The sequence below is a fragment of the Mirounga leonina genome, unplaced genomic scaffold (assembly GCF_011800145.1).
Source record: "Mirounga leonina isolate KUSES-001 unplaced genomic scaffold, KU_Mleo_1.0 Mir_454, whole genome shotgun sequence".
Classification (NCBI taxonomy): Eukaryota; Metazoa; Chordata; class Mammalia; order Carnivora; family Phocidae; genus Mirounga; species Mirounga leonina.
The window spans coordinates 6,008,825-6,026,787 of record NW_023270763.1 but is presented as its reverse complement, the minus strand read 5'-3'; the positions used below and the strand labels follow the sequence as shown (position 1 = coordinate 6,026,787).

General features: G+C 45.4%; 1 protein-coding gene across 7 annotated transcripts in view; it reads left to right on the top strand.

Annotated features, from left to right (window-relative positions):
- KPNA7 (karyopherin subunit alpha 7) overlaps positions 1–17,963 on the top strand; it is an 88,030-nt gene that overhangs the window by 52,369 nt on the left and 17,698 nt on the right. For 3 of the 7 annotated variants that reach the window (XM_034988390.1, XM_034988394.1, XM_034988393.1), the window contains 8 exons: positions 3,872–3,960; positions 4,944–5,072; positions 8,922–9,004; positions 9,454–9,722; positions 11,411–11,493; positions 13,419–13,682; positions 15,119–15,352; positions 17,048–17,230. In XM_034988390.1, the coding sequence (XP_034844281.1) occupies positions 3,872–3,960; positions 4,944–5,072; positions 8,922–9,004; positions 9,454–9,722; positions 11,411–11,493; positions 13,419–13,682; positions 15,119–15,352; positions 17,048–17,230 (1,334 nt within the window). Of the gene's footprint in view, positions 1–2,265; positions 3,439–3,871; positions 3,961–4,943; positions 5,073–8,921; positions 9,005–9,453; positions 9,723–11,410; positions 11,494–13,418; positions 13,683–15,118; positions 15,353–17,047; positions 17,231–17,963 lie in introns of those variants that run through there. The other 4 variants (XM_034988391.1, XM_034988395.1, XM_034988389.1 and 1 more) reach the window with 4 other exon arrangements.

Genomic DNA, 17,963 nt, shown 5'->3' with positions numbered 1-17,963 from the left:
ACTGAGCCACCTAGGTACCCCAGATCTGAGCATTCTGACATCAAAAGATGTCCCAAGTTGGGGCACCTGGCTAGCTCAGTGGGTAGAGCATGTGACTCTGATCTCCTGATCGTGAGTTTGAGCCCCATATTGGGCGTAGAGATTACTTAAATAAATCTTAAAAAAAAAAAAAAAAAATCCACAGTACAGGCAAGTGGAGAAATGTGTGGCCAAACCGTGTCTATGAAACTCCTCTTCCAGAATTAGCCCCCCAGGGTGGGTGTGAGTTTTTAAAGGCTAACTTGGAGGAGGGTAGGTTATGGGAGTTAATGCTCAATACATTTCTGAGGTATTAAATTGTCTATACCATGAGTGTTAATGTAAAATCAGAGAAATGCGCCTTTCTAGAAGCCAACTCTTGGATAATCTCGATCTTAATTTAAAATAGTTCTCAGTTCTTGAAAGATGCTAACACTCAAAGCTTGGCTAGATCTAGAAGAAGTATTTTAAAAATGGCCTGTAATGCTCCAACCAGAGAAAGTGACTCAGTGCCATGAACAAGACTTAGGAGTCCCTAGTTTCTCTTCAGTCAAAAAGAATGAAAGGTCAAGAGCCGCTTGGGAGCCTGGAAGACCATGAGCATGGCCAGGGACCCTTGGTGGGGCCTCTGCCACCTGACTCTCCCAGGGTAGAGTCTCCTAGTGTGCGGGGAGCTGCAGAGCTGCTTGAGCCGGGGGTGCGTGTAAATAATGCCCCTAAGTTGGTGCTCTTTGCCCAAATAACCAGTTTGGCTTTCTTTGGATCTCAGACTCTGGGAACTGATGACGAAAGGTTCTGACTTTGATCTTGTACCTAACTCAAAGCCTCCAGCTTGGCTCTTGATGTCACTGGTGAAGGGTGGCAGGGTGGTGGTTCTCCTGGATGCTGCAAACAGCAATGTGAGGGAAGGAAGCACACTCTGAGCTGTGACTAGAGAAACCTGTGAAAGCCAGAAGAATTCGTTCTTCAGATTGTCCCCAAATGAATGGTTTGGCTACATCTGTGACTTTCAAACTGTTCCTTCAAGATGCCCCCTGGGGGGGTGGGTGGGGAGAGGAGGAGGACACTGTTCCCTCTGAAGTTGAGCTTTTTCTGCTTGTGCCATACTGGCCTTCCCCTTGATATTTGAAGGAAGGTAGCGCTCATCTGAACCTCTGGACCTACTTCCAAGGTTCCTTAATGGCCATTTGTTCTGGGCTGTGGCTGAAAGATGAATGGTTCTCATGGAATAGTCCTGGAGCCAGGCACTGTCTTGGGTCTCGCCAGAAACCAAAGCATTTCATCCCCTTGTACCAAACTGGCCTCGTTCTGAGGCACATTCAGAGGGTCTCGTGGACCGAGCTGGTCGGGCCGCGAACAGTGAGTGAGACAGCAGTGAAGTGGCAATGCATTAGCGGAGTATTTCAGAGGTGGCCTCCCTTGCCGGAGACCTGTGCTTTCCTATTTCCAACATCTCCTCCATGTGTTAAGCGCCACCCATGAGGGTGACTTGTTTTCCTCATCAGAACTACTTACAGACTGTTGGCTGCAAAGCTTAGTGATCCAAAGCATGGACGCAGGAGTCCGATCTAGGCTGTAGTCCTGATGCTGATGCCTGACAGCTGTGGGCACTCTGGGCTTCCGAGGGAAGCGACCTCTGAGATGGTTTCCCCATCTGCAAAATGGGGCTATCTCTACCTTACTATTTTTTTTTAATTTTATTTATTTTGGAGAGCGCACGCCTGAGAGTGTGTGCAAGTGGGGGGAGGGAGAGAGTCCTAAACAGACTCCCCACTGAGCACGAAGCCCAAAGCGGGGCTTGATACCATGACCTCAATATCATGACCTGAGCTGAAATCAAGAGTCAGGCGCCCCATCTCTACCTTACTATTAACATTGCTTCATTTAATCCCAAGTGTGCAGCATTCCTGGCATGTGATAAATGTGTTTTGCCCGTTACTCCCTGAACCGGGCCCTTAATACTACTCAACTCCAGATTTAGAAAATGCCATGAGCCTTATCTCTTGGAGATGTAGGGTATAGCTCCTCGCTCCAAACTAAATCTCCGTTTCCAGCTGATAACTCTCTTGACCCTGGTTATTATAGCAACTAGAAAACTCTTTTGAGCTGGTGTTTTAAAGGATGGCCTGGGGACAGCTGGCTGGCTCATTCAGTAGAGCGTGTGGGTTGATCTCAGGGTTGTGAGTTCAAGCCTGATGTTGGGTGCGGTGCGGAGCCTACTTTAAAAAAAAATTTTTTTAAGGAGTGTTCTGATTTACTTTTTGGTCCCCAAAAGCTACTCTTCTTCCTTATAGAGCAGATTTTGAGGTTACTTAAAGGTAGATGAAAGTATAGGACATGGTTACTCTCTGTCCTGAGCTGCTTATGCCTCTGCTCTGAGGCTCAGCCCATTGGCTCTATCCAGCTGTGGGTGGCTGGTGGCACTTTGTTTAGGGACTTGTGCCCGGCCCGGTAGCTGCTGTTACCAACAGTGCCTTGGACACTATCCTTCTTTTGTTCTGACTCAAATTCCCTTCTTTTTCCTTGTCCCTTGCTGGTTCTTTGTTCTTTTGGGCCCTAGTAGGGAACATCACCAAGATTGAGTTCTTGTTCAGTCATCTCACAGAGTTCATCTCTCTTCTCAAGACCTCAGTCTTGGCTCTCTGCTTCTGGAATTCTCCTACTTGTCTACACTGTCCCATCCAAATTGATGTGTCTAAATTAGTCTTTCCTCCCGAAATTAATCCCAGCTGTTCTACATTCAAGAATAGAGTCAATAGACTCTGGTCATCTTTATCCAGTTTTCTTTTCTCTGCAGTGTAGTTTGGCTCATCCCGTGTACTTGGAAACAGATGGATACTCATTGCACCCTTGTAAGAAATGTCATTCCCCACTGCCTTGTAGAAAGTTAAAATGTGGCCTGATTTGAATAACCTCCTCTAATTAGGGACCAGCTCCCTTTGTGACCTATTACCTACCATCCTCATCCAACAAATACTTGAGTGCCTACTTACTCTATGTCATGCATCGTGAAAGGGCTGAGGAATTATACATAAGACACACATGACCCCATTGTCATTGGGGCAAAGGGAAGGAAGATGCACAAACAAGATTTTAGGTGGTGGTAAAAGCTCTGGAGAATATAAAAACCGACTGGGATGATACTTAGATTCTTAGATGGAAATTCAAAGTGTTGCTCTTGGTGAAGCAGGCTGGGGCCAGCTCACACAGGGTGGGCATCATAGAGAGTCTGAGTTTTCTTCTGAACTCAGCAGGCAGCCACTAGAGAGTTTAAAGCAGAGAAAATTATCTTTAAGAGATCACGTGGCCTCTGTGTGGAGAACAGATTGGAATACAGCAATGGTAGAAGCGGGGAGAACAGGTGGAAGGTGGTTGCCATAGAGTAGCTGGAAGATGATGGTGGCCTGGTCCGGGGTCGAGGTAATCAACCACAGAATTAGAAGGAGCGTATCATGCTTGAGACCATCGTGACCCGAGGGTTGGTGGACTGGGTGTGGGAGAAGAGGCCATCTTCCTGTCCTGGTTGGGCGCCACCATCCTGCGCATACGCTTTGTACAGAACTCCTAGGATACAGCCACATGAGAGGGTTCTGGGCTTTCCTTCCAACCTACCCTAGCCATTAAAGGCCCAGTTCAAGCGGAACTGACTCCAAGAGGTATCCCTCCCTCCTGCAGCCCAGGGCTAGCCTCTGGTTCCCATGGTGCTCGTTCCCTGTTGAGCCAGCGTGGGAATGCCTATGGAAGCTGCTCTCCCATCCACTGTGAGCCCTTCCAGGGCTTAGAGCAAGGATGGCTGTGGCATAGGAACCCGCACACTGAGCACTGACTCTCTTGATAACTGTCTTACCGGCAGGTGGTTTACTGCTTCCAGTCAATATGCCGACTTTAGATGCTCCCGAAGAGAGGCTGAGAAAATTTAAGTACCGAGGCAAAGATGCGTCTGTGAGTACCCAGCCACCACTTCACTCTATGGAGGAGCAGTGTAGTGAAAATCTCATGGTTGAAATGCATAAAAAATGGGGTGGAGCAGGGGTGGCTGGGTGGTGCAGTTGGTTTAGCATCCAACTCTTGATTTCGGCTCAGGACGTGATCTCAGGGTGGAGAGATTGAGCCCTGGTGGCTCCACACTGGGGCTGGGGCCTGCTTAAGATTCTCTCTCTCCCTACCCTTCTGCCCTTCCCCTGCTCACGTGCATGCATGCTCACGCACATGAGCACTCCTTGTCTAAAAAAAAAAAAAAAATGGAGTGGAGGATCAGAAGATGGGGATGACAAAGCAAATATAGCAAAATAGAGATCTAATCTAAAGAATAGATCATTTCCCCCAGGATTCTCGATGCTACTAAAGTCTATGAGTTTCTTCTGATCCAAGAAAAAAAGGGTATGTTTTGTTTTGTTTTTAATTTTAATCTCCCTCAGTCTGGCATCCAAGTAAGACTCCTGGGACGGGATCAAGGCTTGAATGACCTGTAGACTGATCCCTAATGGTGGAAATGGTCAGGGTCATGTGGAGCATGTCTTCATGGACTTCATAGTCCCCAGCCGTGCCTGGATCCCCAAAGTTGGGAAGCCCTGACCTGCTCTTCAGGGACCAATCAGCACTGAGGAAGATGGGCTCAGACTCAGGGCAATGGGATGCTTTGCTCAGATGGCTCTGCAGCTGAGAGACTCCTGGCCTGCCAAGATTGTAGATAGGCTTCCTTCACTTTGGGAAGAAGTTTGACTATTTTCGTGGATGTGGTATAGTAGGAGAAAGCAGAAGAAGTAAACCATGCTGAGACTATTTGCTGTGTGATCTTAACTCTTCCAGCCTGTTGCATCTGTAAGAGTGAAATCTGATGCTTTGATGAGTGTTCTAAAAGCTAAATGTGGTGAAAACCTGACTTCCCTGCTCTAAGGGCTCCAATTCTTTCTTTTCCTCACCAGATGAGGCGGCAACAGCGGATGGCAGTCAGCCTGGAGCTCCGGAAGGCCAAGAAAGATGAGCAGGCCTTAAAGAGAAGAAATATCACCAATTTCTCCCCTGACCCAGCTTCTGGACAACTAACCAAAGGGGTACATTGGCAATGTGGTGTTCAGGAGAGTTGTGTGTGTGAGAAACACGTCCTTAGCAAGTTTCTCTGGCTTGAAAATGTTTTAATAGATTCAGAACTTGCAAGTTCTAATTGAGAGTCTTTGAGGAAAGGGGTGGAGAGATCATGGTTAGAGCTGAGCTGGTGGTTTCGGAAAGCTAAAGGGCATTAGGTTTGTGGCTGTGAGTTTGGGATCTGTTTTCTGAGCAGGGTGGGGTACACAAGATGCTGCTTCTAATGGAAATTCACTTACCACCACTCGGCCAGAAACAGGAAATGAGGGGTTACGAATGTTCTCTCTGTTAGAAGCATCCAGTCACTCAACATACAAAGTCTTGCCTGGGACCCGAATGCTGTCCTCTATCTTCCATTCCCCATCCACCCCAACTTCCCTAAGTGCAAGTTCTGGGTTGATTTGCAGGCCAACACTGTTTTTGCAAATCCTTTCTGGAATGACCTGATAGGGGAGTTTCTCTTCTTTGACTCCAATAGACTTGTATCTACATGCCTTTTATGATCTGTCACCATCTATGTCCCACCTTAGCCATCCACGTGCATCATTGCACCCTGCTGGGATTAGGACTCTTATGGGGCAGAGATGAGTTCAATCTGGGCAAGTGGGCCTGATGACACAGTAGGGGTCCTCAAACAGAATAGCTGTACACGTTCTCCAAGTTGCCTTGTGTGGTTTATTTTTTTTCTCAGTATAATGTTTTCAAGGTTTGTCCATGTTGTAACATGTGTTGGTACTTCATTCCTTTTATAGCTGATTAATACTTCATTGTATGGGGGCACCCGAGTGGCTCAGTTGGTTAAGCGACTGCCTTCGGCTCAGGTCGTGATTCTGGAATCCCAAGATCGAGTCTCACATCGGGCTCCCTGCTCACTGGGGAGTCTGCTTCTCCCTCTGACCCTCCCCCTCTCGTGCTCTCTCTCTCTCTCAAATAAATAAATAAAATCTTAAAAAAATACTTCATTGTATGGATATACCACATTTTGTTTATCCATTCATTAGTTGGTGGACTTGTGTTTCCACTTTTTGGCTATTATGAATAATGCTGCTTTGTGCCCAAGTATTTGTGTGGACATATTTTCAATTCTCTTGAGCATACCTAGGAGTAGAATTGCTGGGTCCTATGATTATCCCATTTAACTCTTTGAGGAACTGCTTGTGGTAAACTGAATAGTGCCCCTCCCCCCCAAATATCTCCATCTCCCAACCCCCAGCGCCTGTAAATGTTACCTTGTATGACAAAGGGGACTTTGTAGGTGTGATTAAGTTAAGGATCTTGAGATGGGGAGATTATTCTGGATTAGCTGGATGGGTCTGGTGTAATCACATCGGTCCTTATAATAAGGATGAAGGACAAGTTAGAGCAGAAGGTGATAGGGCCACAGAAGCAGAGATTAGCATGTTGTGCTTTGAAGATGGAGGGAGGGGATCACAAGCCAAGGAAGGCAGGTGGCCCCACTAGAAGCTGAACAAGGGAAGGAGACAGATTCTTCCTTAAGAGCCTCCAGGAGGGGCCAGCCCTGCCGTTAGTCCAGTGAAGCTGATGATGAATTTCTGACCTCCAGAACTGTGAAAGAATGTGTTGTTGGAAGCCACTAAATTTGTGGTGATTTTTACAGTAACAATAGGAAACAAATAGGTAGCCAAACTATTTCCCAAAGTAGCTGCACCATTGTACATTCTGACATTCTTGCCAACACTTGTCTGTTTTCGGATTGTAGCTATCTAGTGGGTACAAAGGGCCATATTGTTACAATTCTGACATGTTTTCCTAACGACTGATGATGATCACTTTTTGATGTGCTTATTGGCTATTTGTAGATCTTTTTGGAGAAATGTCTATTCAAACCCTTTGCTCATTTTTAAACTTGAGTAATTTGTCCTTCTACCATTGAGTTGTAAGAGTTCTTTATTCTGTCTATTCTGGAGACGAGACCCTTACCAGATATGATTTGCAGATATTTCTTCTTCTTCTGTGGATTGTCTTCTTACTTTCTTGGTGGAATCCTTGGAGAACAGAAGTTTTAAATTTCGAAACTGCTCAATTTGTCCACTTTTGTCTTTGGTTGCTTGTGATTTAGACATCATATTTAAGAATCCATTGACTGCTCAAGGTCACAAAGATTTATGTCTGTTTCCTTCTAAGAGTTATGGTTTGAGCTCTCATGTCTAGACCTTTGATCCATTTTGAGTAAATTTTTGTAAATGGTGTGAGTAGGGTGTGACAACTTCATTGTCCTGCACGTGGATACCTTATTGTCCCAGCATCATAAGGCCATCCTCTCCCCATTGAATAGCCTTAAAACCCTTGTCTAACATCAATTGATCGTAAATGTGAGAGTTTGTGGACTCTGGATTCTCTTCCATTGATCAATATGTGTATCCTATATTAGCACAACACAGACTTGATTGCTGTAGCTTTGTAGTAGGTTTTGAAATTGGGAAGTGCTTTCCAACTTAGTTCTTTTTTTTTTTCTTTCCAAGATTATTTTGGCTATTTGGGATCTCTTACATTTCCATATAAATTTTAGAACCAACTCGTCAGTTTCTTCTATAAAGATAGCTCAGATTTTAATGGAGATTACACTGTATCTATAGATCAATTTATAAGAGTATTGCCATCTTGACAATGTTAAGTCTTCCAATTCATGATCATGGGAATTTTTTAAATTTATTAGATGCCCTCTAATTTTTTTTATAGTTTCAGCATATAAGTCATGTACTTTTGTTAAATTTATTCCCAAGTATTTTATTCTTTTTGATGTCATCGAAAATAAAATTGTTTTCTTAATTTTAACTTTGGATTGTTTATTGCTAGTATATAGAAATACAAGTGATTTTCATATGTTAATCCTGAAGCCTAGCTGAGCCTCTATTTGTGTGTGGGGGGGGATTCCTTAGGATCTCCCATATACAAGTTCTTGAATTTTGCAAATAGAAATAATTTTCTTTTTCCAATCTGGATGACTTTTTTTTCTTCTTACCTAATTAGTCTGTCTAGAACTTCCAATACAATGTTGAATAAAAGCAACAAGAGTGGACGTCCTTGTCTTGTTCCTGACCTTAGGGGGGAAACTTTCCATCTTTTACTGTTAAGTATGGTGCTAGCTGTGTGGGGTTTTATTAGATGGCTTTATCAGGTTGAGGAAGGTGGCTTTTATTTCCAGATTGCTGAATGTTTATTATCATGGAAGTGTGCCTGAATTTTGCATTTTCTGAGATGATTGTCTCCTTTTCCCCCTATATCCTATTAATATGACCTACTATGCTGATGTTCATATGTTGAACTGCCCTTGCCTTCCTGGATTAAATCCCAGTTGGTCATGATGTATAATCCTGTTCATACATTGATGCATTTTGTTTCCTAGAATTCTTCTTCCTGAGATTAGGTGTTTTTCCTGAACAATCTCTTTTTGGCTCAAGGAAAACAAATTGCTACAAGCCTTTGGTCAATTTCTAGAGTTCGGAAGGTTGATCTACTTGTGTTGGTTTTCTTGTTTTTATGGAGGAGAGAATTTTTGGATTCTCTGCCATTTTTGCTGGTCATCACTAACATGTTCTTATTGCAGGGGTTGAAAAGGTGGTGGGGATCCAAGTGATGATAGGAATTACCCCTTCCCCAGAGCATGGGGAGTGTCCCACAGATTCATGAGACCTATAAGACCACCAAGTATTCTTCTCTCCCCTAAGGTAGACCAATGTGCAGATTAGGACATATTGTCCAAGCCAGCCTGTTCTAATCAGATAGATGGCTGGACTAGATGACCTTCATGGTTTCTGTGGGCAGAGACTCTGACTTAAATGTGTCTCTCTTTGCAGGTCAGCCTCACCCTGCAAGAAATAATCAATGGCGTGAATGCCTCAGATCCAGACCTATGTTTCCAGGCCACCCAGGAAGCCAGGTACCGCCAAACAGACTTCTGCGGTTTATAGGTTCCTAGCTAGAAATGAGCTCCAGTGGCCTATTTGGTTTTGTAGCAATGGCAAAATGCCCACACAATATAAGAAGAGGCAAGTCCATTCAAAAGCGAGACTAAATCGTTCCTCTACATCATCCTTGAGAACAACTTAAGATATGCAAGTGTTGTCAGAGATGAATTGCTTAATTTAAATTGGCCTCTATAGGAATCTCAACTCATAGATAATACCTAAAGGGAAAAATGTTGCTTTGTCACTGCAAAGTGCTATAGACTGGATTTTAGGATATTAAGTAGCTCTGGCCCACATGTTAGTCTCATCTGATAGCTAGGAATGCCAAGAACATTTATAAAGAAGGTTCTTAATATCAGCTTCACATGACTTGTGTATGTGTGTGTGTGTTTATAATTTTTTTCCCTCTTTCATTGCAAAGGAAAATGCTGTCCCAGGAAAGGAACCCTCCTCTAAAACTGATTGTTGAAGCAGGGCTCATTCCCAGGCTGGTGGAGTTCCTGAAGTTGTCACCTCACCCCTGCTTGCAGTTCGAGGCAGCTTGGGCTCTGACCAACATTGCTTCCGGGACTTCAGAGCAGACTCAAGCCGTTGTGGAAGGTGGGGCCATCCCACCTTTGGTTGAGCTCCTGTCTTCCCCCCACATGACTGTGTGTGAACAGGCAGTGTGGGCTCTTGGTAATATAGCAGGTGAGACTCTCCCCTGGGGTGGAGGTGGCGGGGGCGCTGAAACCAGTGGGTCAGGTGTCTGGCATGCTATGCGAGTTCTTTGGGTAGATAAAGATTCGATATTCTCAGTATAAATATCTAGAAACACTGGGAAGAGTACGCCAGGCTTTTCCAAAATCCAGAGTCAATTTCAGAGGCCAATAATTAAAGTGGCGGCCAGATGATGCAGTGTGTCCCGAAGCTACAGGCTGCCTGGTGACATCTGTCAATACCAGGGTCCTGCAGCCTCAGGTCTTAATGGCTTTGGGAACAAAAGACAAGTCTTTGACTCGTGCAGTATTTAGGACAGACCCTTGCATCACCCAGGAGCCTGAAAGAATTCTACCTCCAGTGAAAGTCGCCAAGGGAACATACCAGAAAAGTGTGTGCTCAGTGTGGGGTAAAGGTCTCCCCTGTAAACGCAGTCCCAAAATGGCCTTGTGAATTCGGGGCTTGATGCTGTATTCCCTGCATGGTCCAGGAAAGCATAAAATGAGGAGTTAATGCTGCAGGGTTGGAAGCTCCAGGATTCCTGGCTGAATATAAATACGATGCTCTTGGGGGGATATGAACTCAATTGGGCCCCTCAGGATTTTGACAAAGTAAGATCAGCCAAATATTAGCAGTTTCAAGTTCAGAGAATCAACAACCCACCATGACTGAGTCAGCAGAAACAAACAGTATGATTAGGCCTCCAAGGACTTCAGATACTGGGATTAGCAAACACAGAATATAAAATAAGTCTGCTTGTTAAATGCTTCCAGTAAAGGAAGCGCCTATTATATAGACTTTGTCTCTCATTTTGCTTGGTTCAGTAAGGAACAGGCAAAATTGGGTGGTGTAAAGTAACCTACGCCTTGCCTTCATGGTTGAAGAATTATAAACGTAGACTGCTAAGGTCTCAAATCGGTATTTTCGCCTGAGAAGCAGATAGCAGGTGGCTAGCATTGACTCATCTCCCAGGCTAGATTCTGAGTTGCATTTGGAAGTTTCCACCCCATGCCAGAGTCTCCTGGAAAGACCATTTGGCCTGCAATAGCCAAATTCATCTTCCCGAGAACTGTGTTGTGAAGTGCCACCAGCATCTCGAGTCTTGAGGGCACTTTCCGGGCCCATCGGCTAGCTCCTTTAGGTGTCCACAGATTGCTTATAATGGTCTCTGCTCCTTTAGGTGTCCACAGATTGCTTATAATGGCCTCTGCTCCTTTAGGTGTCCACAGATTGCTTATAATGGTCTCTGCTATGTGGTGTCTGCCTTTCATGTTTGACCTATCTACCCAACTGACATCATGGAGACCCAGGATCTAGTTCATGGCTATACTATGTACTTGTCCAGCCCAGGAATGTGTTTTGGCTTCTCACCCCTTGCACAGGGTTTTAAAAAATTAGTCACTTAGTCCAGGATTCTCTTTGCTCCCTGTTCGAATCTCACATTCTTTTTTTTTTTTTTTTTAATTTTGAAGACTTTATTTATTTGAGAGAAAGAGAGCGAGCGAGAGAACATGAGTGGGGTGAAGGGCAGAGGGAGAAGCAGACTCCCTGCTGATCTGGGAGCCCGATGCGGGGCTCCATCCCAGGACTCTGGGATCATGACCTGAGCCGAAGGCAGACACTTAACTGACTGAGCCACCCAGGTGTCCCCCGAATGTCACATTCTTAACTATTTGTAGGTGATGGCCCAGAATTCAGAGACCTCGTTATCTCGAGCAATGCCATTCCACATCTGGTGGCCCTCGTTTCATCAACCGTACCAGTAAGTATTTTTAAAGTAGAAGAACTAGCTAGGTAACAAGTTTCTGAAATTGGGGGAGTACGTTCAAGTTAATGCTAGGTCATACAGTTGCTGCCTTGCCCCTTAGGACAGCAATTATAAGCAAGGCCTAGGACTGAATATCACATTGGGCAGAGATGGATCCTCATTTGGCCCCAAGGGCAACAGTGCTAGTTTTTCTTCAGGGGGCATTGGAAGAGGTCCATTAAAGTTTTTCTAAGCTTACAATCCTGCAAAAGTAGGTGGGGCACAGACAGTTAATGGGTCACCAGTTCTGTTCCTAGGTACCAGGTCTAGGTTCGAAGCTTAGAGTCAAAGTTGATTGATGTGGCAACAACAGGGAACCCCCTTGGGAAAATGTTGGTTCTATATTTGCCCCAAACAAAAATGAAGGGAAGGTAGCTTCAAAAAGCCCAGGGAATACCCAGCCCTCAAGGTGGGAGAAGACCTGACATGGTGGGACCAGTAAGAGGCGGGCATGATTGAGGAGTTTGCGAGGAGAGAGCAGAGCGAGATGACAAGTAGGATGAAGGACTTAGACATCCACCTGCTGGCAGAGGCAAGCAGGAGGTGAAGTGATCTGATCTTTTGGGAAGACCCTTCTGGCTGCTTGTAAAGTGAGAGCGGAGCGAGCTGGGATGCTGCTATGCTGGACACGGGGGAGTGGAAGAAGCAAGAATGCCCTTGGTTTCCGGTTAGGTTGTTTAGATGACTGTCCTCCTAGAGAAATGGGGAAGATGGAGGGAAGAAGGAATCTGAGCGCTGGTTATACATGTTAAGTTGAAGCAAGTAAGAGGCACCATTGCAGCAACGTCAGGTGGATGGATAATGCAGTCCAGATGATTGATTGTGCGTGCATTCGTCATCCAGCTAGGCAGGATCAACTAGAGCAGGGGCCAGCTGCTTGCTTTTGTAAATAAAGTTTTACTGGAGCACAGCCATCACCATTTCTTTATACCCATGCTGTCTGTGGCTTTTGTAATGTTACAAGGGCAGAGAGGACTAGTTGCAACAGAGACCCTATGGCCCATAAAGCTGGACGTGTTTATTCTCTGGCCTTCTGCAGAAAAAGTCTGCCAACCCCTGACCTAGAATAGAGCCTGGGACCAAGTCTCGAGGGCTCTGACAATCAGAACTCAGGCAGAGTCTGCCCAAAAGACTGAGAAGAAACAGCCCGTTTGGGCAAGAGAAATGCAGGTTTGGTGTCATAGGCGCCAAGAAGAGCTTTTCCAAGGGGGTTACTAAAGACTGCCAAGAGGGGCAGTAACTTTAGGACTGAAAAGGCAGCTGTTGGATTTGGTGGCTTGGAAGAAGCCGATTTCATCACTCAATGCAAAGAAGTAGGGGCAGAAATCAGACTAGAAGGAGTGGAAGAACAAATGCGAAGCTGCAAGGTAGACAGTGAATAGAGATGCATCCTTGAGGGTGGACTCTGGAAAAATAGAAGCAGGATGATGGCTAGAGAGGTGGAGGGTCCCAGAGTGTGGGAGGGATCGGGGGGAGAGGTGATCGTGGGGATAGAATCTTCAAAGGCAAAAATGGAGTCAAGATGCGGGGTAGGAGGACTGACCCTGCAACAAAGATCAGGAATGTGGTTACCACATGTTGGTAGGGTGACTGGCTGGTGGGCAGACCAAGTAACTCCTGCTTGACATTTGTTTTGTCAGTGAAAAATGAATTGGTCATCAGCTGAGTCAAGGGGCGGGGGTGGATTTTTGAAGAATACAAGGAAACCTCCACCTAACATTTGGTCTGCCTAGTATGCATCACTATCGAGAACAGATTCTGCATGAAGCTCAAACGCTTTGCTTCATGCTTGTTAATAATATTGATCAGGGATGGCAAAGACACAGGCCATTGGCATTTTTCCTCCTTTGCACCCGTTGCTGGAAGCAGTCTCGTTACAGATCACGTTTCTGCGGAACATCACGTGGACCTTGTCCAACTTGTGCCGAAACAAGAACCCTTACCCTTCTGTGAAAGCCGTGAAGCAGATGTTGCCCGTCCTATCCCACCTCCTGCAGCACCAAGACAGCGAGGTTCTCTCGGACACCTGCTGGGCCCTGTCCTACCTCACTGATGGCTCCAATGAGCGCATCGGCCAAGTGGTCAACACAGGGGTCCTGCCCAGGCTGGTCCAGCTCATGAGCAGCTCGGAGCTCAATGTCTTGGTAAACGTCCCTGGTCCTGTCTGTCTCTGTCTGGGCCTTCAGACGAGAATGTGTGAGTCATACTTCCTTGAACAAGACCTCTCCCAGTCCCGGTCTTCCACAGTTGGGTCTCATACTTTATCTAGAACAAAGCTTGTCATCTACATTTCCCTGGTCTCTGCTACTCTCTAGCTAAAGACTTGAATCTATTTTGATCTGAAGTCCTAGTGTATGTTAAATAACTCACTTGTCTTAATCTGATAACTAGAAAAACTAGACAAGCACCAAATTAAAATAATCCCTCCACTCAGTAAACTATTCTTTTGTGGCCTTTCCTTCTAGGGGTCTGTGCATGTGGATGTTAACAAGTTGGCTAATACAGTGTGTGTGTGCGCGCGCGCACATTTGTGTATAAACATAAAGCTTGTTGTAACATTTGAATTTCTTACTCAAGGATAAAAAAAATCCCTCTTATCCTCTCCCCAGTTTGTTATTAGACCACTTCAGCATAGGTAAAATGAAAACAAAACAAAACAAAACATCAAATACTTTGCTATGATATGAAACGTGTCCCTTACATAATACGCTTCTTGAAGATATGCCTTGAAACGTGGGCGGCCCTTTTGATTTCTGTGGCTAATGTTGTATATTTATGCAACCTTAGTGATCATCTATGCCTAGATTAGCATAGTATTCCTCAGACGTGAAGGTTAGTTTGGGGATAGTATTGGGGAGAGGGAGGGTACAAGAAGAATATAAGAAGCTGCTTGTCCTGAGGGGTCTAGGGCCCATTTGGAGTCGTCCTGCCAAGGCTGTGATGGGCCTACAGCACTGTTTCACCTCTCGCTTGAGTAGCAAATAAACCCAGCATAAAAGGCTAGGAAAACTCTCGAACTGTCGATGGTCTGTGTGGGGGTGGTCACTGCGGTGCAGAGAAACCAAAATAAATGCACAGTCAGCCCTCAGAGGATGGTTGTCTTGAGCCCAATTGCAGATCCATCCTGGGGACCTTCAGAGTAGAGAGGGAGTTTGTGAATACAACAACAACAAAAAATGCCGTTGGGCTCTCATTAGCTCCAATTAAATATACAACAGAAACTTGCTAAATACAAATTCAGTAGAAGTTATTACATTATAAACCCTATAATCAACTTAGGGATATTCCCAGTGTAAGGATACAAAAAGGACAGCATTATTTCTTAATAAAGGCATCCCTGGACCTCTATCTTACGTGAGCCGGAACTATTGAGAGGCTAGCAAGTACCTTTAAACTATGCAAATGGCCATGGATGTGCTGAATTAATAGGGATCATGGATTTAGTCGTTATTCACGGGTTTCCTGAGCGCCATCAACATAGCGTGACGAACATGGGGGAATGTGCAGAGCTTGGTGATGGTTCCCTTCTGTTACGGTAAGTTTGCAATGCTTGGTTACATGTATAGCCTTGCTCTTCCAGACCCCCTCCCTCCGCACCGTGGGGAACATCGTCACGGGAACGGATCACCAGACCCAGGTGGCCATCGACGCGGGCATGCTGCACGTGTTGCCCCAGCTCCTGATGCACCCCAGGTCCTCCATCCAGAAGGAAGCAGCTTGGGCCTTGAGCAACGTGGCTGCAGGGCCTCGCCAGCACATCCAGCGGCTGATAGCTTGCGGCATGCTGCCTCCTTTGGTGGCTCTGCTGAAAAACGTAAGTGGTGCGCTCCGTGTCCGTGACAAGAGGCTATTTTCCGATTGGCCCTGTGTTGAACTCCTTCAGTAATTCAGAGACAGGCTAAGAAGCAAATTGAGATCACAACAGAGCTGTGAAACCGTGGTTTCCTCACTCGCCCTGGAAACAGGAAGAGGCATCCCGTTTGGGACAAACCGTTAAAGATTTGGGAGACTTAACAGGCATTGTTCAGTGAAAAGGTGATCCCCCACAGCTCCAATATTCAGCAAAAATATTGAGCTGGTAAATACTGGCTTATCTTTAGTGTTAAAAGAATGTACCATCCACTCTACGTGCTAAAAGGGGGAGGGGTTTGTTTTGTTTTAGGAGGAAAAACCTATCAGGTTATGGTGATATTATACACTGAAGAAAGTGGCCTTTTCAGTGTAAAAATCACATCAATTAGAGTGGTAATATACACTGAAAATCCAGATGTAAAAGTGGAAATACAATAAAGCTTCCTTCTTCCTCCTGATTCCCACTTCCCTTGCCTGGGACAACTACTATCTGTCGGCGTTTCTTTTTGTCACCTTTGAATGGATGAGCTCTGTTTAAATCATTTACATGTGACACAAGCCAGGAGTGGGGCAGTCTTCCTGGGGGCGGGGAGGCAAATGGAGTAGGATGGGAAAAAGAAGCTGCTGGTGGGGTGCCTGCCCTCAGGTTAGATGGTGGGTTCCCAGGTGTGCCACCCAAATCAAGGTTCAACCCAATCCATCAGACACTTCCTATCCTGTGTGCGTCCATGAGTCTGTACATATTCTAAGCAGAACGTCCAGTCTCGAGTCAAGGAGTAATCTTATTTCAAGCTGCCTTTTGAACTACAACTGGCTTGGACCCATATGTTGTTTTGGTTCTCGGTATGTTTTTGTTTTTTTTTTAAGTTGAGGTCACAGTTCTTCCCCAGCCATAAAATGGGAATAATTCCTTCTGCCCGGGGATAGAAGGATCTACAATAAATGACTCCCATATCTCTGGGCGAAGTGTTTCTTATAAATGCAAGGGATACATTGAGTGAGGTTTCAGTGGCCTTCCTCCATCACCTCCGGGCTGGCTCAGTCCCTGAGATCACTTCTGTGTGCTCAGCTTTGTAGCTGGGGAGCTTCTTGCCCATAGTTTTCCTGTGACAGAAAGACCAGAAATGTTGACCTAGATCACTATAACCTAAAATTCCAAGCATAATGCCTATTTTTCCCATAACCTGACTTAAGGAAATGAGTCTACTTCAAACTTAAAACCTCCCTCTAAGGCCCCACAGAAGTCTGTCTGCCTACGTCTGGGCTTCTCAAAGATGCTGTCTTCTGCTCAAGAACTAGAGGCAGGATGCCAAGGTGTTCCATGTAAATTGCACAGACCATCCTGGCTGTCCCTAGCCTACCTAGGAATTGAACTAAGGGGCACCTGGGTGGCTCAGTCGTTAAGCATCTGCCTTCGGCTCAGGTCATGATCCCAGGGTCCTGGGATCGAGTCCCACATCGGGCTCCCTACTCAGTGGGAAACCTACTTCTCCCTCTTCCCCTCCCCCTGATTGTGTTCCTTCTCTCACTGTGTCTCTCTCTGTCAAATTAATAAATAAATAAAATCTTAAAAAAAAAAAAAAAGAAATTGAACTAAGCATCACTGTATTTAAGTTCCTCAGGATCTATAAAGAATGTAAATGTTCTCTTTCTGCAGGGAGAATTTAAAGTCCAGAAAGAGGCCGTTTGGACCGTGGCTAACTTCACAACTGGAGGCACCATAGACCAGTTGATCCAGCTTGTCCACTCTGGCGTCCTGGAGCCACTGGTGAATCTGCTTACCATCCAAGACACCAAAATTGTTATCATCATCCTTGATGTTATCTCTTTTATCCTCCAGGTGAGCTGTTCTAAGCAGGTTGGTTTTTAAATAGCAGTCTCCAAATTTGAGGCATTTAATTTGGTTCTTAAAACTCACATGTGGATTCTCTTTCCACTCCTTCACCCCTCCTCCTGGTATCCTATGGGTAACAAAAACAAGAGGACTTTCAAAGAAGGTCCCTCTTCATTTTTCAAACGAGTGACTGTGTGCCCAGCATTGTTTCAGATGCTCAGGATACAACAGAACAACGTCCTTGCTCTGATTGAACTTACGTATTAATGGAGAGGGAAACAGACACAACAGCTGAGAGTTTATCTGCTAAAAGGACCGTCACTGATGGCTCAGAGTGGGGAGAGCATGGTGATCCCTTGTTTGTAGTCATCAGGAGAAACTTGTCTCAGGAAGAACATTTATGCAAAGCCCTGAGAGGAGTGAAGTGAATGAGTCTTGTGGATATCTGGGGAAGAGCACTCAGGATGAGCGGGAGCAAATGGATAGAAGGTGGTAGTCAGGCTCAGAGCATCCAGATCACATGAGGTGTGGGAGAACTTCAGCTAACTCTGAGTGAGATGGAGAAACCAATCAAAGGTTCAAAGCAGGGGAAAGAGTCCATGAACCACATGGCTGGCTCTTCTAGAAGGCTAAAACATAGGATACACTCGAAAGAGCAGCAGCAGGAATAGATCTTGAAACTGACTCCAGAGACTTGAATTAGAGATCTAGAAAGCCTTATTTCTGGAAGAAAGCCAGT